Source organism: Lonchura striata, chromosome 28 (assembly GCF_046129695.1).
Source record: "Lonchura striata isolate bLonStr1 chromosome 28, bLonStr1.mat, whole genome shotgun sequence".
In the NCBI taxonomy this organism is placed as follows: Eukaryota; Metazoa; Chordata; class Aves; order Passeriformes; family Estrildidae; genus Lonchura; species Lonchura striata.
Window position 1 is genome coordinate 7,369,395 of NC_134630.1, and position 25,044 is coordinate 7,394,438.

At 56.4% G+C, this 25,044-nt stretch overlaps 3 protein-coding genes across 4 annotated transcripts in view; 1 reads left to right on the top strand and 2 right to left on the bottom strand.

Annotated features, from left to right (window-relative positions):
* Positions 1–1,035: 1,035 nt before the first annotated feature.
* On the bottom strand, positions 1,036–10,251 carry COPE (coat protein complex I subunit epsilon). The gene is made up of 10 exons (XM_077788873.1): positions 10,119–10,251; positions 9,458–9,520; positions 8,139–8,239; positions 7,301–7,453; positions 6,475–6,528; positions 5,894–5,975; positions 4,064–4,219; positions 2,889–2,957; positions 2,313–2,387; positions 1,036–1,849 (listed from the first exon to the last, which is right to left on the bottom strand). The coding sequence occupies exons 1-10, from the start codon at positions 10,221–10,223 to the stop codon at positions 1,802–1,804; spliced, it is 906 nt and encodes a 301-aa protein (XP_077644999.1). The 5' UTR covers positions 10,224–10,251; the 3' UTR covers positions 1,036–1,801.
* A 115-nt stretch (positions 10,252–10,366) lies between these two features.
* DDX49 (DEAD-box helicase 49) lies at positions 10,367–20,974 on the top strand. The gene is made up of 13 exons (XM_077788741.1): positions 10,367–10,532; positions 10,835–10,958; positions 11,238–11,323; positions 12,384–12,505; positions 14,018–14,205; positions 14,618–14,758; positions 15,320–15,395; positions 15,473–15,549; positions 16,373–16,470; positions 16,756–16,830; positions 18,001–18,089; positions 18,547–18,618; positions 20,498–20,974. The coding sequence occupies exons 1-13, from the start codon at positions 10,367–10,369 to the stop codon at positions 20,690–20,692; spliced, it is 1,509 nt and encodes a 502-aa protein (XP_077644867.1). The 3' UTR covers positions 20,693–20,974.
* Positions 20,975–21,883: 909 nt separating this feature from the next.
* The window catches only part of HOMER3 (homer scaffold protein 3), a 31,228-nt gene continuing 28,067 nt past the window's right edge, over positions 21,884–25,044 (bottom strand). For both annotated transcript variants that reach the window (XM_077788866.1, XM_077788867.1), the window contains exons 9-10: positions 23,789–23,869; positions 21,884–23,169 (exon numbers count right to left, since the gene is read on the bottom strand). In XM_077788866.1, the coding sequence (XP_077644992.1) occupies positions 22,981–23,169; positions 23,789–23,869 (270 nt within the window). In that variant the 3' untranslated portion in view covers positions 21,884–22,980. The remainder of the gene's footprint in view (positions 23,170–23,788; positions 23,870–25,044) is intronic.

Consider the following 25,044-nt stretch of genomic DNA (forward strand, 5'->3'; position numbering starts at 1 on the left):
ATATAATATTTTTATTATCTTGATATAAATTATATTGTATACTATAGAAATATATATATATTCATATATTAATTTATATATTATAAACTGATTTAAAATAAAACTGATATAAATAGAAAATAAACCGATATCAATAGAAAATAAAAAGGACATAAATGTCATTTATTTTACTGCTGTGTCCCCCTGTCCCCGTCCAGGTGGCACAAAGGGACCCCTCAGTGCCACCTTCCAGTGCCACCAGGGCCGGGGCACCGCAGGGAAAACCCCAAAACTCGGGCACGGAGCCGTGGGGAGGGGGAAAAATCCCAAAAATCCAGATGGGATCTGGGAGGGATTGAGGGAAATTCCCATGGGGATTTCTGCCACAGTAATTCCTAAAAATCCAGGCTGGACCCAGCAGGGATTGGGGGAAATTCCATGGGGAATAAATCCTAAAAATCCTAAAAATCCAGGCTGGACCCAGCAGGGATTGGGGGAAATTCCATGGGGAATAAATCCTAAAAATCCTAAATTCTAAAAATCCAGCTTGGACCCAGCAGGGACTGGGGGAAATTCCATGGGGAATAAATCCTAAAAATCCTAAATCCTAAATCCTAAAAATCCAGGTTGGACCCAGCAGGGATTGGGGGAAATTCCATGGGGAATAAATCCTAAAAATCCTAAAAATCCAGGCTGGACCCAGCAGGGACTGGGGGAAATTCCATGGGGAATAAATCCTAAAAATCCTAAATCCTAAAAATCCAGGCTGGACCCAGCAGGGATTGGGGGAAATTCCATGGGGAATAAATCCTAAAAATCCTAAATCCTAAAAATCCAGGCTGGACCCAGCAGGGATTGGGGGAAATTCCATGGGGAATAAATCCTAAATGCTAAAAATCCTGAATCCTAAAGTCCAGGTTGGACCCAGCAGGGATTGGGGGAAATTCCATGGGGAATAAATCCTAAAAATCCTAAATCCTAAAAATCCAGGTTGGACCCAGCAGGGATTGGTGACGAGGACACTGCAGGGGGGACACCAGACTCAGCCCGAGCCTATTACAGGACGAGTATTTTTATTTTTATTTTATTTTATTTTATTTTTTTTTAATTTATTCATTACTGTTTTGGGGTTTTCCCTCTCACCAGGGATTTTTATCCCAAAAAGAATCAGCAGAAGGGCTGGAAGGTGCTGCGGAATTTGGGAATTTGGGATGGATCCGTGGAGATGTTGGAGTTTCACCTTCCCCCAGGGCTGCAATCCCAGAAATTCCAGGGCTGGGAGATCCAGGAACGAATTCCATTGCTTGGGAATGGTTCAGGCCTCAGGAGGGGCTTGAAGCCCAAAATTTAACCCCAAATTCGGGGGATCCCACAGGTTCCAGAGGGATTTTTTGGGTCCCAGGGGGATTTTCCCTGTTCCAGAGGGATTTTCCCCATTCCAGAGGGATTTTTTGGGTTCCAGGGGGATTTTCCCTGTTCCAGAGGGATTTTCCCCATTCCAAAGGGATTTTTTGGGTTCCAGGGGGATTTTCCCTGTTCCAGGGGGATTTTCCCCATTCCAGAGGGATTTTTTGGGTTCCAGGGGGATTTTCCCTGTTCCAGAGGGATTTTCCCTGTTCCAGAGGGATTTTCCCCATTCCACAGGGATTTTTTGGGTTCCAGAGGGATTTTTTGGGTTCCAGAGGGATTTTCCCTGTTCCAGGGGGATTTTCCCCATTCCAGAGGGATTTTTTGGGTTCCAGAGGGATTTTCCCTGTTCCAGGGGGATTTTCCCCATTCCAGAGGGATTTTTTGGGTTCCAGGGATTTTCCCTGCCCAGGGCTCAGGCACTCAGTGCATATTGCTGGGCCAGGCGGTCAAAGTCGTTCTCCTGCAACCACAGCCAAAAATAAATGTATTAAATTAATTATAAATTCATTTATTAATCAATAATGAATCATTATCAATCAATCCTCCTCAAATTTACATGTATCACCTCTCCTCTAGCAGAACACACCACAATCAGCTCCCTAAAACTCAATTAATTCCAGCAGCAAACCCAATTTATCCCTTTTTTGTCATTTGCTGCTTTTCCCTTCCCCTCTCCCCAAATTCCCTCTCCCAGTTTTTTTGGGTTTTTCTTTTCCTGTTTTCAGCACAAATTTCCACCTGGATTAAAAATCTGCATCTCAGGCAGATTTTGGGATTCCCAAAAAGGTTGGAAAACCTGAAGGAGATGGAGCTGCTCCCTTGGGATTTGTTTGTAAGGAACCCCCTGGCTCCATCAGAATGGGGGGAAATTCCATTTATTTGATTTATTTTGGTTATTATTTCTGTTTTCTCCCATTCCCTACCTTGGCCTGGTACTCCTTGATGAAGGGATGGTTTTTGTGAGCATCTTTCAGCTGGGACAGGTAACGATTGGTGACCTGGGGGGGACCAAAAAAAACTCAATTTGGAGGTGGCAGAGTGGAGTAAATCCCACCTAAATGTGTTTTTGTTTTTTACACCTAAAATCCTGATTTTTCTCACTGTCCCAGTTCAAACCAGTAGGAGCCATGCACACACTTGGAATAAAAAAATAGAACACTTTAAAATCAACTTTCAGTGGTGGTTCCAAGTTAAAAATGAAATAAAATCAGGAAGAGCAGGACTTAGAGCTCTAAAGGCTTTTTGTGTCCAGGTTTTTTCTCAATAATGTGGAATTCTGGAATGGTTTGGGTTGGGACCTTCAGGATCATCCAATTCCATGGGAAAGGGCAATTCCCAAGAGCTCCCTGGGGCTGTGAGCTCCCCATTCCTAAAATGAGCCTGTTCATCCCCAAAATTATCCCATTTAACCCCAAAATTATCCCATTTAACCCCAAAATTATCCCATTTCCCCCAAAATGAGCCCATTTCCCCATCCCTGCCCCCAGGACCCCGCTCACCTCCGGGGCCTTGCCCAGGTGCTGGGACAGCACCACCAGGTTCAGCAGGGTCTCAGGGTGCCCACTGTCCTGGGAACCAGCAAAAGAAATAAAATAAAATAAAATAAAACGTGAAATGAAATGTCAAATAAAATAAAATAAAATAACAAAGCACAATAAAACTTAATATAATTTAATATACCACTCTGCAATCCCAAGCACAGCGAGGTGGATCCATAAACTGTCACTGCTGTGGATTTGAGAAGGAAAACTCCTGGGAATTTGGGGTGCCCCTGTGGGGTTTGGGGTGTCCCTGCGATCGGGGTACCTTATCCAGCTGTGAATTCGGGGTGTCTCTTCTGTGAATTTGGGGTGTCCAGCTGTAAATTTGGGTACTTTGTCAAGCTGTGGAATTTGGGGTGTCCTTGTGTGAATCTGGGGTGTCCCTGTGAATTTGGGTACCTTGTTGAGCTGTGAATTCTGGGTGTCCCTGGAAATTCGGGGTGTCCCTGTGTGAATTCGGGGTGTCCCTGGAAATTCGGGGTGTCCCTGTGTGAATTCGGGGTGTCCCTGTGGAATTCGGGGTGTCCCTGTGAACTCGGGGTGTCCCTGTAGAATTGGGGTACCTTGTCCAGCTGTAAATTCGGGGTGTCCCTGTGGAATTCAGGGTGTCCCTGTGGATTAGGGGTACCTTGTCAAGCTGTGAACTCGGGGTGTCCCTGTGAACTCGGGGTGTCCCTGTGTGAATTCGGGGTGTCCCTGTGGAATTCAGGGTGTCCCTGTGGATTCGGGGTGTCCCTGTGGAATTGGGGTACCTTGTCCAGCTGTAAATTCGGGGTGTCCCTGTGTGAATTCAGGATGTCCCTGTGAACTCGGGTACCTTGTCAAGCTGTGAACTCGGGGTGTCCCTGTGAACTCGGGGTGTCCCTGTGGAATTCGGGGTACCTTGTCGAGCTGTGAACTCAGGGTGTTCCTGTGGAATTTGGGGTGTCCCTGTGGATTCGGGGTGTCCCTGTGAACTCGGGGTGTCCCTGCGGATTCGGGGGTCCCTGTGGATTCGTGGTGTCCCTGCGGATCGGGGTGTCCCTGTGGATTCGGGGGTCCCTGTGGATTCGGGGTGTCCCTGTAAATTCGGGGTGTCCCTGTGAACTCGGGGTGTCCCTGCTGATTCGGGGGTCCCTGTGGACTCGGGGTACCTTGTCGAGCGCCTCGTGCAGCAGCCCCTCGGCCTCGTCCCAGCGGCCCTGGCCCATGGCGGCGGCCGCCTGCCCGTTGAGCAGCAGCAGCGAGGGGCAGCCGCGCTCCGCCAGCTCCTGGAACGTGTAGAAGGCGTCCTGCAGCTTCTCGCCGCCCTGCGGGAGGGATTCCTCACTGAGGGACGCTCCCGGGCTGGGAATTCCTGATTGACGGGCTGGGAATTCCCGATTGACACCCTGGGAATTCCCCATTCCCGGGCTGGGAATTCCCGATTGACACCCTGGGAATTCCCCATTCCCGGGCTGGGAATTCCCCATTGACGGGCTGGGAATTCCCCATTGACACCCTGGGAATTCCCCATTGACGGGCTGGGAATTCCCCATTGACACCCTGGGAATTCCTGATTGACGGCCTGGGAATTCCCCATTGACGGGCTGGGAATTCCCCATTCCCGGGCTGGGAATTCCCAATTGACACCCTGGGAATTCCCGATTGACAGCCTGGGAATTCCTGATTGACATCCCGGGAACTCCCGATTGACAGGCTGGGAATTCCTGATTGACATCCCGGGAATTCCCGATTGACAGGCTGGGAATTCCTGATTGACGGCCTGGGAATTCCCGATTGACGGCCTGGGAATTCCCGATTGACGGCCTGGGAATTCCCAATTGACAGCCTGGGAATTCCTGATTGACATCCCGGGGGGCATGGGAATTGCCGATTGACAGCCTGGGAATTCCTGATTTACATCCCGGGGGGGCATGGGAATTCCTGATTTACAGCCTCCGGATTCCTGATTGACAGCCTGGGAATTCCTGATTGACAGCCCGGGGGGCATGGGAATTCCTGATTTACAGCCTGGGAATTCCTGATTGACAGCCCTTCCTGGGCTGGGAATGCGTGATCTACATTTTCAGGGTCATGGGCATTTACATTCATCCCTGGGCTGGGAATTCCTAATTTACAGCCTGGGAATTCCTGACTGACAGCCATTCCTGGGCTGGGAATTCCTGATTTCCAGCCACACGATCATGGGAATTCCCAATTCACACCCTCATGGTCATGCCTGGGCTGGTTAATTCCTGATTGGGAATTCATTTAAAGGATCCCCAGGCTGTGTGCCCTGGATCCCAGGAATTTGAGGAATTCATTTAAAGGATCCCCAGGCTGTGTGCCCCTGGATCCCAGGAATTTGAGGAATTCATTTAAAGGATCCCCAGGCTGTGTGCCCCTGGATCCCAGGAATTTGAGGAATTCATTTAAAGGATCCCCAGGCTGTGTGCCCCTGGATCCCAGGAATTTGAGGAATTCATTTAAAGGATCCCCAGGCTGTGTGCCCCTGGATCCCAGGAATTTGAGGAATTCATTTAAAGGATCCCCAGGCTGTGTGCCCCTGGATCCCAGGAATTTGAGGAATTCATTTAAAGGATCCCCAGGCTGTGTGCCCCTGGATCCCAGGAATTTGAGGAATTCATTTAAAGGATCCCCAGGCTGTGTGCCCCTGGATCCCAGGAATTTGAGGAATTCATTTAAAGGATCCCCAGGCTGTGTGCCCCTGGATCCCAGGAATTTGAGGAATTCATTTAAAGGATCCCCAGGCTGTGTGCCCCTGGATCCCAGGAATTTGAGGAGTTTCTTTTCATCCCTCCTGCTTCCCAAACTCAGCAGTTCTGCCTCACTCCCAAACAGCTCCAAGGACATTTTGTGTCCTGAAGTCCTGGGGCAGCAGAGCAGCTCCCTGGGGTGTTTTGGGGGTGTTTGGGGGTGTTTTGGGTTTTTTTTTGGGGTGTTTTGGGACCATCTGGCTCCTCCTGGCAGAGGGTGCCCACCAAGGCCAGGTTCACCCAGGCTGTGGCCAGCTGGGTCAGCGTCGCGTCCTCGTCCTGCTCCTGCATCTTCTTCAGCTCCTTCCTGCAGGAAAAGTGGGAATCACAAAGGAAAAGGGATTTCAGCCCAAAACAAAACAAAACAAAAAAATCTGGGGGCTTTCACCTTGAGTTTTCTGTGTTTTATTTCACCAGGTGAGGCCTGGTTTGATTCTTGGAAAAGGGGAAGGAAAAGGGGAAAGAAAAGGGGAAGGAGAAGGAGAAAGAAAAGGAGAAGGAAGAAAGGAAAGGGGAAAGGGAAAAGTAAAAGGGGAAAAAGGAAAAGGGAAAAAGGGAAAAAGGGAAAAAGGGAAAAAGGAAAAAGGGGAAAAGGGGAGAAGAGGAAAAGGAAAAAGGGAAAGGGAAAAGGGAAATGGAAAAGGGAATGGGAAAGGAAAAGGGAATGGGAAAAAGAGGAAAGGGGAAAGGAAAAGGGGAAAAAGGGAAAGGTAAAAGGAAAAGGGAAATAGAAAGGAAAAAGGGAAAGGAAAAAGGGAAAGAAAAAAGGGAAAAAGGAAAAAGGGAAAGGGAAGGGCCAATCCCACCTGGCCAGGTCGAGCCTGTCGAGTTTCAGCAGGATCTGCACGGTCATGGCCAGGCTGCAGGGGCAGAGAGCGGAGCCGCTGCACTCGGAGCCCGGCAGATCCCGGGAATTCCCAACGGCTGGAATTCCAGGAACGGCTGCACAGGGCTCTGAGCCACCCGGGACTGACCCCAAAGCCACCCGGGACTGACCCCAAAGCCACCCGGGACTGTACTGAGGGTCCCTCCCCACCCCAAACCCCCATTTTTGGGGATTTGTGGCCCCTTTTTTGGGGGTTTGTAACCCCATTTTTGGGGGTTTGTAACCCCATTTTTGGGGGGTATGTGGCCCCATTTTTGGGGGGTATGTGGCCCCATTTTTGGGGGAGATGTGACCCTGTTCCTGGGGGCTTGTGGCCCCATTTTTGGGGGAGATGTGACCCTGTTCCTGGGGGAGATGTGACCCCATTCCTGGGGGAGGTGTGATCCCATTTTTGGGGGGGTATGTGGCCCCGTTTTTGGGGGGGTATGTGGCCCCGTTTTTGGGGGGGTATGTGGCCCTGTTTTTGGGGGTTTGTGGCCCCATTTTTGGGGGTTTCTGACCCTAGTTTTGGGGGTTTGTGGCCCCATTTTTGGGGGAGATGTGACCCTGTTCCTGGGGGAGATGTGACCCCATTCCTGGGGGTTTGTGGCCCCATTTTTTGGGGGTTTGTGGCCCCGTTTTTGGGGGTTTGTGGCCCCGTTTTTGGGGGTTATGTGGCCCCGTTTTTGGGGGGTTTGTAACCCCATTTTTGGGGGAGGTGTGACCCGTTCCTGGGGGTCTGTGACCCCGTTCCCGGGGTCCCTCACCACTCCAGGCTGTCCCCCTGGTGCAGGGCCCGCAGCGCAGCCTCGGGGTTCTGGTCGTGCAGGTAGATGGAGGCTGCCAGCAGCAGGAAGGTGCAGTTGGCCACCTCCACGCTCTTGGCCATCTTCTTGTCCAGCTCGGCCACGATGGCGTCCCTGGGGGTGGGACGGGGGAGAAAATGGGGGAGAGAATGGGGGAAAACAGGGACAAAATGGGGGAGAAAATGGGGGAAAACAGGGACAAAATGGGGGAGAAAAAGGGGGAGAAAAAGGGGGAGGAAAAGGGGGAGAAATTTGGGGGAGAAAATAGGGGAAAACGGGGGAGAAAACGGGGGAGAAATGGGGGAGAAAATGGGGGAAAACAGGGACAAAATGGGGGAGAAAATGGCAGAGAAAATGGGGGAGAAAATGGGGACAAAGTGGGTGAGAAAGTGGGAGGGGGGAATAGGAGAAAATGGCGGGGAAAATGGGGGAAGAAAAGGGAGGGAGAAAATGGGGATGAAATGGGTGAGAAAATGCAGGATAACGGGGGAGAAAATGGGGGAAAACAGAAGAGGGGAAAAGGGATAAAATGGGAGAGAAAACGGGGGAAGAAAACAGAAAGGGTAGAAAATAGGAGAGGGAGAAAATAGAAGGGGGGAAATGGGATAAAACAGGGGAGAAAACGGGGAGGAAAGAGGATAAAGCAGGAGAAGCTGAGGCTGCTCCATCCCCGGACGTGCCCAGGGCCAGGCTGGAGCAGCCTGAGCACCCGAGGGTGTCCCGGGATGATCTCCAAAGCCTCTCCTTCCCAAAGGCTCCTGGAGAGAGGGAATTGAGCTGCCCCAGGGCCCGGCCTCACCTCTGGCTCTCGCTGGCCAGGAACTGAGCCAACATCCTGACTGCCTGCAGCTCGGGGCTGCAGCTGCCCTGCAGCTCCTCCAGCACCACGCCGAACTTCCTCTGCACCGCAGCGACGGGAAGGGAGCGGGGAAACGGGAAAGGAGAAATGGGAAATGGAAAAGGGAGTAGGGAAACGGGAAAGGAGAAATGGGAAATGGGAAAGGAGAAATGGGAAACGGGAAAGGAGAAATGGGAAATGGAAAAGGGAGTAGGAAAACGGGAGAGGAGAAATGGGAAACGGGAAAGGAGAAATGGGAAACGGGAAAGGGAGCAGGGAAACGGGAAAGGAGAAATGGGAAATGGAAAAGGGAGTAGGGAAATGGGAAAGGAGAAATGGGAAACGGGAAAGGGAGCAGGGAAAGGGAGTGAGGAAACGGGAAAGGAGAAATGGGGAAAGGGAGCAGGGAAAGGGAGTGGGGAAACGGGAAAGGAGAAATGGGAAACGGGAAAGGGAGCAGGGAAAGGGAGCAGGGAAATGGGAAAGGGAGTGGGGAAACGGGAAAGGAGAAATGGGAAAGCAGGAAAAGAAAAGAAGGAAAAGTAGGAAAAGAAAAGAAGGAAAAGCAGGGAAGAAAACAAAGAAAAGTAGGAAAAGAAAAGAAGGAAAAGCAGGGAAGAAAACAAAGAAAAGTAGGAAAAGAAAAGAAGGAAAAGTAGGAAAAGAAAAGAAGAAAAATAAGGAAAAAAAAAGAAGGAAAAGAAAGGAAAAGAAGGGAAAAGCAGGAAGAGAAAGGAGGTTAAATCTGAGCAGAACTCTCAGGGATCTGCAGGGATAGGGACCCCAGGGCACAGATGGAAATGGATTTGGGATTGGGATGGAATTCCAGGACCCAGGGAATGGATTTGGGATGGAATTCCAGGACCCAGGGAATGGATTTGGGATGGAATCCCAGGACCCAGGGAATGCATTTATACTGGGAAGGGGCTGTGGGTGGGATTTGGGAAGGGATTCCCAGGTGGGATTCGGGCAGAGATTCCGGGTGGGATTTGGGCAGGGATTCCCGTTGGATTTGGGAAGGGATTCCTGGTGGGATTTGGGAAGGGATTCCGGGTGGGATTCGGGCAGGGATTCCGGGTGGGATTCGGGCAGGGATTCCCTGGTGGGATTTGGGCAGGGATTCCCGGTGGGATTGAGAAGGGATTCCCAGTGGGATTCGGGCAGGGATTCCCTGGTGGGATTCGGGCAGGGATTCCCTGGTGGGATTCGGGCAGGGATTCCCGGGGGCTGTGGCTGTCCCGGGCGGGTTTAACCCCTTCCCCGCCGGCCCAGCCCCTCACCTGGGCGATGTAGGCCCGGAACAGGAACACGTCACGCTGCAGGGCCTGCTCGGGGCTGCGGGGCTGCAGAGAGCAGCGGTGGGACCGGGAGCGCAGAGCCCATGGAACCCACCCCACAGAGCCCACCCCATAGAAACCTGCCCCATAGAACCCACCCCACAGAGTCTGCCCCAAAACCAGACCCCACAGGAACCTGCCCCATAGAACCCACCCCGCAGAGCCTGCCCCATAGAAATCTGCCCCACAGGAATCTGCCCCATAGAACCTGCCCCACAGAGCCCGCCCCACAGCGAGAGCCCACAGGAACCCGCCCCATAAAATCCACCCCATACAAACCCACCCCACAGCAACAGCCCCATTAAACCAACCCCACAGAAACCTGTCCTGTAAAGCCCACCCCACAGAACCCAACCCACACAAACCCAGCCCCAAAATCTCACCCCACACAGACCCAGCCCCACACAGACCCACCCCACACGAACCCAATCCCACAGAAACCCACCCCACAGACTCACCCCACACAGACCCACCCCACAAACCCGCCCCACACAAACCCGCCCCACACAAACCCAGCCCCACACAGCCGCTCCCGGGCCCGCCAATCCCCGCCGGGCCGCGCGCCCCTCAGGGAGCTCCGGGCAGCCCCGCTCGCCGTGCAGACCTTGGCCCGCTGCGCCTCGTTGATGGCAGCCTGGTAGGCGCCGATGTAGAAGTTGTTGCGGAGGTCGAAGAGCTCGTCCGGCTCCGCCGCCGCCGTCGCCGCCATCGCCCCGGCCACGTCCCCGGAAGCGGCCGCGCCGCGGGGGCCGCCGGGAGCCGCCGTCTCCATGGAAACCGCCAATCGCAACGCGAGGAGGCGAAACGTCATCAGAGCGACGCGCTGTGGGCGGGGTTAGGGCGGGGCGGCCAATGAGCGGGCGGCGCGGCCGTGACGCCATCGCGGCGCGCGGGCGGGGCGGCATGGCGGCGTTCCGGGCGCTCGGGCTGGCGCCGTGGCTGGCGGAGCAGGCGCGGCAGCTGGGGCTGCTCCGGCCCACGCCCGTGCAGGCCGCCTGCATCCCGGCCGTGCTGCAGGGTGAGCGCCGCGGGGCGCCCCGCAACCGGGAACGGCCGGGGGCGGGCCCCGGTCCTTCCCCGGGAAGGGTCCCGAGCCAGCCCCGGTTCCCGTTCCCGGTTCCCGTTCCCCATTCCCGGTTCCTTTCCCGTTCCCATTCCCCATTTCCCGTTCCCATCCCCGTTCCCATTCCCGGTTCCCATCCCCGTTCCCATTTCCCGTTCCCGGTTCCCATCCCCGTTCCCATCCCCGTTCCCGGTTCCCGTTCCTATCCCCGTTCCCATTCCCGGTTCCCGTTCCCATCCCAGTTCCTGTTCCCGCAGGCCGGGACTGCCTGGGCTGCGCGCAGACCGGCAGCGGGAAGACGGCGGCGTTCGTGCTGCCGGTGCTGCAGCTCCTCTCCGAGGATCCCTACGGCATCTTCTGCCTCGTGCTCACCCCCACCCGGTACCGGGCACCGGGGAGGAACCGGGGGAGAACCGGGGAGCCAGGGGGGAGAACCGGGGGAGCTCAGGGAGAACCGGGGAACTGGGGGGAGCTCTGGGAGAGCCCCGGGGGAACCGGGGGGGAATTGGGGGGAGCTCCGGGGAACCGGGGAGAGCTCCAGAGGAGCCCCAGGGGAACCAAGGTGAGCTCTGGGGGAACCGGGGGATTCCCGGAGAGCTCTGGGGGAGCCCCGGGGGAACCGGGGGAGCCCCGGGTGGGCTGAGCCTCGCCGCCCCGCAGGGAGCTGGCCTACCAGATCGCCGAGCAGTTCCGGGTGCTGGGCAAACCCCTGGGCCTCAAGGACTGCGTGGTGGTGGGCGGCCTCGGTGAGTGACCGCGGGGCCTGGCCGGGCACCTTCCCGGTGCCCCCGGTGCTCCCGGCCCTGTTCCCGGTGCCCCCGGCCCTGTTCCCGGTGCTCCTGGTGCTCCCAGTGCCCCCAGCCCCATTCCCGGTGCTCCCAGCCCCGTTCCCAGTGATCCTGGTGCTCCCAGTGCCATTCCTAATGCTCCCAGTGTTCCCAGTGTCCCCATTCTCAGGTTTCCTGGTCCCATTCCCCATATACCCAGCCTTATTCCCGGTATTCCCAGTCCCATTCCCAGCCCTGCTGTGTTCCCAGCCCCGTTCCCAGCGTTCCCAGTCCCATTCCCGGCCCCGTTCCCAGTGTTCCCGGCCCCGTTCCCAGTGTTCCCAGCCCCGCTCCCAGTGTTCCCAGCCCCGCTCCCAGTGTTCCCAGCACCGTTCCCAGTGTTTCCAGTCCCGTTCCCAGTTCTCCCAGCCCCGTTCCCAGCCCCGTTCCCAGCCCCGTTCCCAGCCCTATTCCAATGTTCCCAGTGTTCTAGTCCCGTTCCCAGCCCCGTTCCCAGTTCTCCCAGCCCCATTCCCAGCCCCACTCCCAGTTCTCCCAGCCCCGTTCCCAGCCCCGCTCCCAGTCTTCCCAGTTCTCCCAGCCCCATTCCAGTGTTCCCAGTGTTCCCAGTGTTCCAGCCCCATTCCCAGCCCCGTTCCCAGTGTTCCAGCCCCGTTCCCAGCCCCGTTCCCAGTGTTCCAGCCCCATTCCAGTGTTCCCAGTGTTCCAGCCCCGTTCCCAGCCCCGTTCCCAGTGTTCCCAGCCCCGTTCCCAGTGTTCCCAGTGTTCCAGCCCCGTTCCCAGTGTTCCCAGTGTTCCAGCCCCGTTCCCAGCCCCGTTCCCAGTGTTCCCAGCCCCGTTCCCAGTGTTCCAGCCCCATTCCCAGCCCCGTTCCCAGTGTTCCCAGCCCCATTCCAGTGTTCCCAGTCCCGTTCCCAGCCCCGTTCCCAGTTCTCCCAGCCCCATTCCAGTGTTCCCAGTGTTCCAGCCCCGTTCCCAGTGTTCCAGCCCCGTTCCCAGCCCGCGCCGTGTCCCGCAGACATGGTGGCCCAGGCTCTGGCGCTGGCCCGCCGGCCGCACGTGGTGATCGCCACGCCCGGGCGCCTCGCCGACCACCTGCGCAGCAGCAGCACCTTCAGCCTGGCCAAGGTCAAGGTCCTGGTGAGCTTCCCCCCGGCCCCGGGCTCCCCGGGAATCCTGAGGGGTTTCCAACGTCCCTGGGGGTTCCCGGGAATCCTGAGGGTTTCTCTGGGCACATTCCCCAGGCACATTCCCAGGTCTCCCTGGGTTTCCCCAGGCACGTTCCAGGCTCTCCCTGGGCACATCCCAGGTCTCCTGTGGGTTCCCCAGGCATGTTCCCCGGGCACATTCCTGCCTCTCCCTGGGCACATTCCCTGAGGTTCCCTGTGATTCCCTGGGCCCATTCCTGGCTCTCCCTGGGCACATTCCCCGGGCACATTCCCAGGGTTTCCCCAGGCATATTCCCTCGGTTTCCCCGGGCACATTCCTTGGGCCCGTTCCCGGCTCTCCCTGTGATTCCCTGGGCCCATTCCTGCTCTCCCTGGGCACACTCCCCGGGCACATTTCCTGGGCCTATTCCTGCTCTCCCCGGGCACATTCCTCAGGCCCATTCCCAGTTCTCCCTGTGATTCCCTGGGCCCATTCCCACTCTTCCCGTGCCCACTGCCTCTCTCCCCGGGGTTCCTTGGGCACATTCCCCGTGCCCATTCCCGCTCTCCCCGTGCCCATTCCCGCTCTCCCCGTGTTTCCCCATGCCCATTCCTACTCTCCCCATGTTTCCCCGTGCCCACTGCCACTCTCCCTGGGGTTCCTTGGGCACATTCCCCGTGTTTCCCCGTGCCCATTCCCGCTCTCCCCGTGTTTCCCTGTGCCCACTGCCGCTCTCCCCGTGCCCACTCCCACTCTCCCAATGTTTCCCCGTGCCCACTCCCACTCTCCCAATGTTTCCCCGTGCCCATTCCCATTCTCCCCGTGCCCATTCCCGCTCTCCCCGTGTTTCCCCATGCCCATTCCTACTCTCCCCGTGTTTCCCCGTGCCCACTGCCACTCTCCCCGTGCCCACTCCCACTCTCCCAATGTTTCCCCGTGCCCATTCCCATTCTCCCCGTGCCCACTCCCACTCTCCCAATGTTTCCCCGTGCCCATTCCCATTCTCCCCGTGCCCACTCCCACTCTCCCAATGTTTCCCCGTGCCCATTCCCATTCTCCCCGTGCCCACTCCCACTCTCCCCGTGTTTCCCTGTGCCCACTGCCGCTCTCCCCGTGTCCATTCCCGCTCTCCCCGTGCCCATTCCCGCTGTCCCCGTGTTTCCCCGTGCCCACTGCTGCTCTCCCTGGGGTTCCTTGGGTACATTCCCCGTGTTTCCCCGTGCCCATTCCCATTCTCCCCGTGCCCACTGCCGCTCTCCCCGTGTTTCCCCGTGCCCACTGCCGCTCTCCCCGTGTTTCCCCGTGCCCACTGCCGCTCTCCCCTTGTTTCCCCGTGCCCACTGCTACTCTCCCCGTGTTTCCCCGTGCCCATTCCCGCTCTCCCCGTGTTTCCCCGTGCCCATTCCCGCTCTCCCCGTGTTTCCCCGTGCCCACTGCCGCTCTCCCCGTGTTTCCCCGTGCCCACTGCCGCTCTCCCCGCTCTCCCCGTGCCCGCCGTGCCAGGTGCTGGACGAGGCGGACCGGCTGCTGGAGCAGGGCAGCGCGGATTTCAGCGCCGACCTGGAGCTGATCCTGGGCGCGGTGCCCGCGCGCCGCCAGACGCTGCTGTTCAGTGCCACCCTGACGGCCACGCTGGGCCAGCTGCGGGCCCTGGCCGCCAACAGCCCCTTCTTCTGGGAGGCCACGGCCCCGTGAGTGCCGGGAATTCCCGGAATTCCCAGATTTCCCCGGCTTCGGGATCCTGTTCCTGCCTCTCCCCGTGCCGGCGCTGCTGAGGCACCGCCCGGCCCTGTGGGGTGTCAGGAGAAGGGCAGGGAGGGGCTGGAGAATCCCTGGGAAAGGGCTGGAGAATTCCTGGGAAAGGGCTGCAGAATTCCTGAGGGGACTGAAGAATTCCTGAGGGGGCTGGAGAATCCATGGGAAAGGGCTGGACAGTTCCTGAGGGGGCTGGAGAATTCCTGGGAAAGGGCTAGAGAATTCCTGGGGGGCTCTTCCAGCCTCGGGGATGATCCTGGGGGGCTCTTCCATCCTTGGGGATGATCCTGGGGGGGCTCTTCCAGCCTCGGGGATCCCGGGATTCCCATTTTTCCCCGTTCCCTGCAGGGTGAGGACGGTGGAGGGGCTGGAGCAGCGGTACCTGCTGGTGCCTGAGGCACTCAAGGACGCCTACCTGGTGCACCTGGTGCAGAGCTTCCAGGACCAGCACGAGGACTGGGCCATCATCATCTTCACCAAAACCTGCAAGTGAGGGGCCTCCTCCTCCTCCTCCCTGGAATTGGCACGGTTTTCCCACCCCTGGAATTGGCCCAGGCCACGCTGGGGTTGTGGGAGGTGTCATAAAGGATGGGAAAAATGAGGATTTTGGGAATTACGCACAGAAATGGGAGGTGTCCCTGCAATTGTCCCAGTTTTTCCACTCCAGGAATTGTCCCAGGCCACGATGGAGCACCCTGGGATAATGAGAGGTGTCATGAATGAGGAGAAAAATAAGGATTTTGGGAATTAAAGACAGAAATGGGGAGTGTCCCTGCCTGTCTCACCCCAGGAATTGTCCCAGGCCATTCTGGAGCACCCTGGGGTTGTGGGAGATGTCATGAATGAGGTGAAAAGTGAGGATTTGAGGAATTAAAGACAGAAACAGGAGGTGTCCCTGCACTTGTCCCAGTTTTCCCACCCCTGGAATTGTCCCAGGCCACGCTGGAGCACCCTGGCACGGTTGGACAGTCCCTGCCTGTCCCAGCTGTGTCCTGATCCATTCCCTCGGTGCATCCTGAGGATTTTCCTTGGTTTTTTCCTCCCTTCCAGGGACTGCCAGGTGCTGAACATGATGCTGAGGAAATTCAGCTTCCCTTCTGTGGCTCTGCACTCCATGATGAAGCAGGTGAGGGGTGCAGGGCCCTGCCAGGGGCTGCTCCCAGCTGCATCCCACAGCCCTCACCTGGAATTTTCCCCTCCCAGAAACAGAGATTCGCAGCTTTGGCCAAGTTCAAGTCCAGCATCTTCAAGATCCTCATTGCCACCGACGTGGCTGCCAGGTGAAACCAAAGCTCTCATGCCTGGGTTTGTTCCCAGAACCAGTTTAGGCTGAGCTCAGCAGGAGCTGAGCCTAAAATCCCCCAGATTTGGGTGGGACAGGCTCGTCCCAGGCTGTCTGAGCTGGGATTTGGGCTTGGAGCTTCCTGAGGGGCTCCTGGGGCTGGGAGCAGCTCCAGGGGGACAGGGAAGTGTTGAGCTCTGAGGAATTGGAATTGTTGAGCTCTGAGGGAGAAATTGGGGAATTGTTGAGCTCTGAGGAATTTGAATTGTTGAGCTCTGAGGGAGAAATTGGGATTGGAATTGCTGAGCTCTGAGGAAGGAATTTGGGAATTGCCGAGCTCTGAGGAATTGGGGAATTGCTGAGCTCTGAGGAAGGAGTTGGGGAATTGTTGAGCTCTGAGGAATTGGGGAATTGTTGAGCTCTGAGGAATTGGGGAATTGCTGAGCTCTTAGAAAGGAATTGGGGAAGTGCTGAGCTCTGAGGGGACAGGGAATTGCTGAGCTCTGAGGGGACAGGGAATTGCTGAGCTCTGAGGGAAGGAATTGGGGAAATGAACTCTGAGGAAGGAATTGGGGAATTGCTGAACTCTGTGAGGAAGGAATTTACCCTCCAATCAGCCAAGAAATCCTCCAACAAGCCACTTTATCCCTAAGAACTTGGGGGGCTTTTAGGGAAAGCAGGAATTAAACAGATCCCTGGCATAGTGGAAGTGCCCTTACCCGAGGCAAGCACTAAACGTGTTTTAAGGTCCCTCCCACCCCAAACCGTGCTGGCATTTTGTAATTCTATGACATTTCAGCTGTTTTTCCCCCCCATGGCAGAGGTTTGGACATCCCTGCAGTGCAGGTCGTCATCAACCACAACACCCCGGGGCTGCCCAGGATCTACATCCACCGTGTGGGGCGGACGGCGCGCGCGGGTGAGCCCTGAGGGGTGACAGCCCCTGGAGGGGCCCCCGGTGTCCCAGCAGCACCCTCCCCATCCCTGGGATCTCTGGGATCTCTGGGATCCTGCCCTGGGATGCCTGAGGGCGGATCTGGTCTGAACGGGATCGTTAACGGGATCGTTAATGGGATCGTTAATGGGGTTTTCAGAGGCAGAGGAGCTCCCGCAGCAGCCAGCGTGGCTGCTGGGGATGGAGGGGTTGGGATCCATCCCTCTCTGCCTGCCAGCACGGCCCAATCCCTGTTTTCCCCCTTTCCAGGGCGGAAGGGCCTGGCCCTGACGCTGGTGACGCAGTACGACATCCACCTGGTGCACGCCATCGAGGAGGAGATCAGTGAGTGGGGCCGGGCTCCTTCCCCTGCCCGGGGCTCGGGGAGGAGCAGGAGCAGCTGAATCCCCGAGCTGGGATCCCTGCCGGTGCTCCTGCTGGGTTTTATGGAGCAGGAATTGTGTGGAGCTCTCCCCTGTGAAAGCAGCTGCTCCAAAAAGCCCGGTCCAGATTCCCTGTCCAGTCTTCAGGTTCACATTCCCTGTTCCAATCTTCAGATTTCCTATTTCAGGTTCACATTCCCTGTCCCATGTTCCACTCTTCAGATTCCCTGTTCCATATTTCAGGTTCACGTTCCCTGTTCCATGTTCCACTTTTCAGATTCCCTATTCCAGTCTTCAGGATCCCTATTCCAATTCCAGTCTTCAGGTTCCCTATTCCAGTCTTCAGGATCCCTATTCCAATTCCAGTCTTCAGGTTCATCTTCCCTATTCCATATTTCAGGTTCACCTTCCCTGTTCCATGTTTCAGGATCAGATTTCCTGTTCCAGTCTTCAGGTTCACATTCCCTATTCCAAGTTTCAAGTTCACATTCCCTATTCCATATTTCAGGATCACATTCCCTATTCCAAGTTTCAGGTTCACATTCCCTATTCCATGTTCCACTCTTCAAATTCCCTATTCCATATTTCAGGTTCATATTCCCTATTCCAATCTTCAGGTTCACATTCCCTATTCCAAGTTTCAGGATCACATTCCCTATTCCATATTTCAGGTTCACATTCCCTATTCCAAGTTTCAGGATCCCTGTTCCCTATTCCACTCTTCAGATTCCCTATTCCAAGTTTCAGGTTCACATTCCCTATTCCACTTTTCAGGTTTTCACATTCCTTATTCCAATCTTCACCTTCTCTTTGTGAAAGGCCCTTTGTGTCCCTCTGCTTCAGAGCTGCAGCTGGATTTGGGATCTGTGACCCTGAATTTGGGATTTCTGACCCTGATTTTGGGATCTGTGACCCTGATTTTGGGATTTGTGACCCCCTGTGCCCCAGAGCTGCAGCTGCAGGAGTTCCCCATGCAGGATTTGGGATTCATGCAGGATTTGGGATCTGTGACCCTGAGTTTGAGATCTGTGACCCAGATTTTGGGATCTGTGACCATGAGTTTGGGATTTCTGACCCTGATTTTGGGATTTCTGACCCTAATTTTGGGATCTGTGACCCCCTGTGTCCCCAGAGCTGCAGCTGCAGGAGTTCCCCGTGCAGGAGCAGGAGGTGCTGCAGATCCTGACCCAAGTCAGCGTCACCAGGAGGGAGTGTGAGATTGTGAGTGGGGGGTTCTGCTTTTTTCACAGCTTTTGGGGGGTTTCTGCTTTTTTCACAGGTTTTTTGTGGGGTTTCTGGTTTTTTCACAGGTTTTCAGAGGGTTTTTTTTACAGTTTTTCAGCGTTTTCCCACAGTTTTTCAGGGCTTTTTTTGTTTTTTTCACTGTTTTTTCTGTTTTTTCCACATTTTTTTTTCAGGGCTTTTCCAATTTTTTTCACAGGGTTTTGTGTTTTTCTGTTTTTTTCACAGTTTTTGGAGCATTTTGTGCTTTTCTCATGGGGTTTGGGGCATTTTCTGCTTTTCTCACTGGTTTTGGGGGATTTTTCTGTTTTTTTCACAGTTTTTTCAGAATTTTCTGGGGTTTTCACAGTTTTTCAGGGGTTTTTGCTGCTGAGGGCTGAGCTTTGTGGCTCTGCTCTGCCCTTTCCTCACCGCTCTGCTCTTCCCTCTCTGCCAGGAGCTGGAGGGGGCGGATTTTGATGAGAAGAAAGAAATCAATAAAAGGAAACAGCTGATCCTGGAAGGGAAGGTGAGAGCTGCAGCTTTCTGATCTGCTCTGAGCTGGAAAAATGTGGGAAAGGGAAAGGAAATGAAAAGGAAAAGGGAAATGAAAAGGAAAAGGGAAATTAAAGCTTTCCCTCCCTATGGGCTCACTCCCCTTCTGAGTGGGGAAGGTTTATTTAAAATAATCCTAAAAGAAATATTAAACAATGTTATATTAAAAGATTTAGATTTTTAACAGCATAATATTGAATATTATGCTGTTAAAAATTGGAAATATTGTTAAATCTATTCAGTGTTATGAGATTAAATGGAACAAGTATTGGGATGTTAAAAATGCTCTGGAGAAAATGGAGAAGGGGTTTTGGAGCCTCCTCAGTCGTGGGCACCTGGGAAAGGGCAGGGCTTGTCCTGGGGGTGTCCCCAACATCCTGGGGGTGTCCCCAGTGTCCTAGGGGTGTCCCCAGTATCCTGGGGGTGTCCCCAGTATCCTGGGGGTGTCCCCATTGTCCTGGGGGTGTCCCCAGTGTCCTCGGGGTGTCCCCAGTGTCCTGGGGGTGTCCCCAGTGTCCTCGGGGTGTCCCCAGTGTCCTAGGGGTGTCCCCATTGTCCCGGGGGTGTCCCCATTGTCCCGGGGGTGTCCCCAGTGTCCCGGGGGTGTCCCCAGTGTCCTGGGGGTGTCCCCAGTGTCCTGTCCCCAACGTCCTGGGCCTGTCCCCAATGTCCCGTACCCCGTCCTGTCCCCATCCCTGGCCTGTCCCCATCCTGTCCCCATCCCTGTGTCCCCATCCCTGGCCGTGTCCCCAATGTCCCCAGCCCCTGGGGCTGTCCCTAGTGTCCCCATCCCCTGGCTGTGTCCCCATCCCAGTGTCCCATCCCCGGGCTATCCCCAGTGTCGCCACCCCTGTGTCCCATCCCAGTGTCCCATCCCCTGGCCGTGTCCCATCCCCGTATCCCATCCCGGTGTCCCCATGTCCCATCCCGTGTTCCGTGTCCCATCCCGGTGTCCCCATCCCGTGTCCCATCCCGGTGTCCCCATGTCCCATCCCGTGTTCCGTGTCCCATCCCGGTGTCCCCATGTCCCATCCCGTGTTCCATGTCCCATCCTAGTGTCCCCATCCCGTGTCCCATCCCGGTGTCCCCATGTCCCATCCCCATGTTCCATGTCCCATCCCAGTGTCCCCATGTCCCATCCCGGTGTCCCGGTGTCCCATCCCCGTGTCCCGTGTCCCATCCCGGTGTCCCATCCCCTGGCTGTGTCCCATCCCCATGTCCCATCCCGGTGTCCCCATGTCCCATCCCCGTGTCTTGTGTTCCATCCCGGTGTCCCCATGTCCCATCCCATGCCCCGGTGTCCCATCCCGGTGTCCCCATGTCCCATCCCCGTGTCCCATGTCCCATCCCGGTGTCCCCATGTCCCATCCCCGTGTTCCGTGTCCCATCCCGGTGTCCCGGTGTCCCATCCCCGTGTCCCGTGTCCCGTCCCGGTGTCCCATCCCGGTGTCCCAGTGTCCCATCCCCGTGTCCCGTGTCCCATCCCCGTGCCCTGGTGTCCCATCCCGGTGTCCCGGTGTCCCATCCCGTGTCCCATGTCCCATCCCAGTGTCCCCATGTCCCATCCCGGTGTCCCCGTGTCCCATCCCGGTGTCCCGTGTCCCATCCCAGTGTCCCCGTGTCCCATCCCTGTGCCCCAGTGTCCCATCCCGGTGTCCCATCCCGTGCCCCGGTGTCCCATCCCGGTGTCCCCGTGTCCCATCCCCATGTTCTGTGTCCCATCCCGGTGTCCCCATGTCCCATCCCCGTGTTCCGTGTCCCATCCCCGTGTCCCATCCCGTGCCCCGGTGTCCCATCCCGGTGTCCCCATGTCCCATCCCGTGCCCCGGTGTCCCATCCCGGTGTCCCCGCAGGACCCGGAGCGCGCGGCCCGCGGGCGGGCGGAGCTGGCCGGGATCCGCCGCCGGAACCGGGAGTGCCGGGAGAAGGCGCGGCAGAGCCTGGAGAGGCGGCGGCGGCAGCTGCGGCTGAGCAGGAAACGGCAGCGAGGGGCGGAGAGGAGGAGGAGGAGGATGGACAGGGAGCAGCAGCAGGAGCAGGAGCAGTGACTGGAACTGCCCTGGAATTGCTGCTGCCGCAGGAAAATCGGGACTGAGCGCTGGGACGGGGGAACGAATCCCTGCTGGGGAGAAGGAACACTCCGGGAATCTCCAGGAATTCCTCCCCGGGAAGGGCTTCCCCCATTCCTGCTGAGCTGGGTGCCTCTCCTGGAGAATCCGGAGTTCCCTGGGAATCGCCTGGCACGGTCTGGGGGGACTTTGTTGCCACAAATGCCTGGATGTTGGAATTGTTGGGGGAGTTCTGGGGATAAAATGGGGTTTGGGTGAGAATTGAGCATTTTGGGTGTTTTATCCCTCAGGCAGCCTGAGCCCAGCCCTAAATTCCCTGAGAGCTGTCCCTCAGGGATTCATCCTGGATGTTTCTTGGGGGATTTTGAGGTGATTTTGGGAGGTGCCAAAGCAGATTTTGTGCGTCTGGGGGTGCCACAGCACGGCCAGTGCCCTGTGCTGCCGAGTGTAAACCGAGCATCGCTGCTCCAAAAATAACCTCGGGCAGCTTAACAGCTGATCCTGCAGCTGTTCCTGCAGTGATCCTGCAGCCCAAGTCCTGCAGTTGATCCTGCAGCTGATCCTGCAGTGATCCTGCAGCCCAAGTCCTGCAGTTGATCCTGCAGCCCAGATCCTGCAGCTGATCCTAAAGTGATCCTGCAGCTGATCCTAAAGTGATCCTGCAGCACAGGTCCTGCAGCTGATCCTGCAGCTGATCCTGCAGCTGTTCCTGCAGTGATCCTGCAGCACAGGTCCTGCAGTGATCCTGCAGTGATCCTGCAGCCGATCCTGCAGCCCAAGTCCTGCAGCTGATCCTGCAGTGATCCTGCAGCTGATCCTGCAGTGATCCTGCAGCTGATCCTGCAGTGATCCTGCAGCTGTTCCTGCAGTGATCCTGCAGCACAGGTCCTGCAGTGATCCTGCAGTGATCCTGCAGCCAAGACGGTGCAGTGATCCTGCAGCTGATCCTGCAGCCAAGACGGTGCAGTGATCCTGCAGCTGATCCTGCAGCAGCTCTGAGGCTCAGCTCACCCAGCTCCTCATTAGCAGCGTGATTTAATTACAATCTCATCCTCGCAGCTCCTGGGCTAACAGCCTCCGCAGGCTGGTGAGAACTGGGCTGCCACACCCCCGGGGACACTCCCCACCATAAAAGGGACCAAAAAAAGAAGCCAAAACCCCCCCAAGAGCGGCTGTGATTTGCTCCATTTAATTGCAATTAACCTCAGCCCCCCCGAGGCCGGCAGAGTTGCCAGCCCAGCAGCTCGGTGGCCCTGAGGGATGTCCCAGTTGCCAGATTCACCCTCCCAGTTGCCAGATTCGTGCCCAGCTCGGTTTTTCAATCCCAGCACGCTGTGAAAATGCAGATTTTCCTCCGGGAAGGACACTGGGAGCTCCAGCTCTGCTCCCCTGGGATGCTCCAGGATCCTGCTGGGAACACCCAGCACTGGGCAAGAGGAAGAGGAAGAACTCGTCCTTCCTCCCCAGCTGGGAGGGAGCAGCAGCTGATCTGCAAAAGGCCAAGTGGTTTCCTAAAAAATAAAAACTACAGAAAAAATCCCCCGGCCGAGGCTCGGCCCCGTCCCCTTAGAAAATGTAAAAATCTCGGGGCACAGTGTGGCACCAGGGCTGGCACGGCCAGAGCAGGGCCAGGGAGCCTGGCTGGGACTTGGGGTGCTCCAGGGAGAGGGTTTGGGGTTCAGGTTCTCCATGGAGAGGGTTTGGGGTTCAGGTTCTCCATGGAGAAAGATTTGGGGGTTCAGGTGCTGCATGGAGAGGTTCAGGGCCTCAGGTGCTCCATGGAGAAGATTTGGGAGCTCAGGTGCTCCAGGGAGAGGGTTTGGGGGTTCAAGTGCTCCCTGGAGAGGATCTGGGGGTTCAGGTGCTCTCAGTACCCACAGGAGCTCTCAATGCCCACGGGAGCTCTCGGTGGTGCCCACAGGATCTCTTGGTGGTTCCCACAGGAACTCTCAGTGCCCACAGGAGCTCTCAGTGGTGCCCACAGGATGTCTTGGTGATGCCCACAGGAGCTCTTGGTGCCCATGGGAGTTCTCGGTGGTGCCCACAGGATCTCTTGGTGGTGCCCACAGGAGCTCTCAGTGCCCACAGGAGCTCTCAGTGGTGCCCACATGAGCTCTTGGTGCCCACAGGAGCTCTCGGTGGTGCCCACAGGAGCTCTCAGTGCCCACACGAGCTCTTGGTGCCCACGGGAGCTCTCGGTGGTGCCCGGGGTCTCTCGGTGGTCCTGGCCCAGCACAGCTGCCCCGCTCCAAGGGGCTCGGTGCTGCTCAGTTGCTCTCCAGCAGCTTGGCCAGGCCCTGCCGGAGCTCGCTGAGCTCGAAGACCTTCACATCCATCATCTCGGCCACCTTGGCCACCTCGTGCTGCACCTTCTCCCTGTCTGCCAGGCTCTCTGCCAGGCTCTGCTCCGCCAGCTGCAGGCGCCGCTCCAGCTCCGCGTTCCGGGCCTCCAGCTCCTGCAGGGACAGCCGGGCTGCTCAGAGCCCCTGGGCCCTGCCACCCCGGGGTGTCCCCAGCTGTGTCCCTGCCCTGTCCCCAGCCTCAGCCCTGCCTGCGGTGTGAGGGGCTGGGAGAGCAGCTGGCACCTCTGGGTGCTGTCCGGCCTGGTGGGACTGGCCCTGGACCCTCCCCAGACTGGTGGGATCAGCCCTAGACCCTCCCCAGACTGGTGGGACTGGTCCTGGATCCTCCCCAGACTGGTGGGACTGGCCCTGGAGATCTCTGGGATTGGCCCTGGATCCTCCCCAGGCTGGTGGGACTGGCCCTGGAGCTCTTTGGATCCTCCCCAGCCTGGTGGGACTGGCCCTGGAGCTCTTTGGATCCTCCCCAGGCTGGTGGGACTGGCCCTGGATCCTCCCCAGGCTGGTGGGACTGGCCCTGGAGCTCTTTGGATCCTCCCCAGGCTGGTGGGACTGGCCCTGGATCCTCTCCAGGCTGGTGGGACTGGCTCTGGATCCTCCCCAGGCTGGTGGGACTGGCCCTGGAGCTCTCTGGACCCTTCCCAGATGGGAACTGGGTGGGACTGGCTGCAGAGGGCTGGCAGCTCCCCAGGTGTCCCACAGGTGCCACCTTTACCTGCAGCTTCTGCAGCGTCTCCTCGCGCTCGCCCTCGGCCTCCCAGCGGCCGCACCTCTGGCTCTTGAGCAGCTGGATCTCCTGGGCACAGGGAGAGGCCGTCAGAGCCCAGGGCTGTGCTTCTCACCCCGCTGCTGCTGCCCGAACATTCCTGCTTCTCTGCTTTTCATGTCCTGCCCTGCTGCTGCTGCCTTCAGATGTCAGTATTTCTATTTTTCAAATCCTGCCCTGCTGCTGCTGCCTTCAGATTTCAGTATTTCTATTTTTCAAATCCTGCCCTGCTGTTGGTGCCTTAAGATTTCTACTTCTCTGTTTTTCAAATCCCACTGTTGGTGCCTTTAGATTCCAGTTTCTCTGTTTTTCAAGTCCCGTGCTGTTTTGGTGCCTCAGCATTTTGGTTTTTACATTCCTGAGCCCCTGCCCTGCACCAGGGCACAGCTCTGAGTTTGGTTTTACACACAGCTCTGATTTTCGTTTTACACACATCTCTGAGTTTGGTTTCACACACAGCTCCGAGTTTGGTTTTACACACAGCTCTGATTTTGGTTTCACACACAGCTCTGAGTGAGTTTGGTTTCACACACAGTTCTTTGGTTTCACACACAGCTCTGAGTTTGGTTTCACACACAGTTCTTTGGTTTCACACACAGCTCTGAGTTTGGTTTCACACACAGCTCTGAGTGAGTTTGGTTTCACACACAGCTCTGAGTTTGGTTTCACACACAGCTCTGATTTTCATTTTACACACAGCTCTAATTTTCATTTCACACACAGTTCTGAGTTTGGTTTCACACACAGCTCTGAGTGATTTTGGTTTCACACACAGCTCTGAGTTTGGTTTTACACACGGCTCTGAGTCTGGTTTCACACACAGCTCTGAGTTTGGTTTCACACACGGCTCTGATTTTCATTTTACACACAGCTGTGAGTTTGGTTTCACACACAGCTCTGAGTTTCCTTTTACACACAGCTCTGAGTCTGGTTTCACACACAGTTCTTTGGTTTCACACACGGCTCTGAGTTTGGTTTTACACACAGTTCTTTGGTTTCACACACAGCTCTGAGTTTGGTTTCACACACGGCTCTGATTTTCATTTTACACACAGCTGTGAGTTTGGTTTCACACACAGCTCTGAGTTTCCTTTTACACACAGCTCTGAGTCTGGTTTCACACACAGTTCTTTGGTTTCACACACAGCTCTGAGTTTGGTTTCACACACAGTTCTTTGGTTTTACACACATCTCTGAGTTTGGTT

Excerpts from the sequence above, each read along its gene's own strand:
- DDX49 (XM_077788741.1), top strand. The coding sequence starts at position 10,367 with ATGAGCGGGCGGCGCGGCCGTGACGCCATCGCGGCGCGCGGGCGGGGC. Across the intron at positions 11,324-12,383 it reads CGTGGTGGTGGGCGGCCTCG|ACATGGTGGCCCAGGCTCTG; the intron begins GTGAGTGACCGC and ends CGTGTCCCGCAG. Across the intron at positions 18,090-18,546 it reads CCAGGAGGGAGTGTGAGATT|GAGCTGGAGGGGGCGGATTT; the intron begins GTGAGTGGGGGG and ends CCTCTCTGCCAG.
- COPE (XM_077788873.1), bottom strand. The coding sequence starts at position 10,223 with ATGGCGGCGACGGCGGCGGCGGAGCCGGACGAGCTCTTCGACCTCCGC. Across the intron at positions 7,454-8,138 it reads CTGGCCAGCGAGAGCCAGAG|GGACGCCATCGTGGCCGAGC; the intron begins GTGAGGCCGGGC and ends TCCCACCCCCAG. Across the intron at positions 5,976-6,474 it reads GACAGGCTCGACCTGGCCAG|GAAGGAGCTGAAGAAGATGC; the intron begins GTGGGATTGGCC and ends CTTTTCCTGCAG.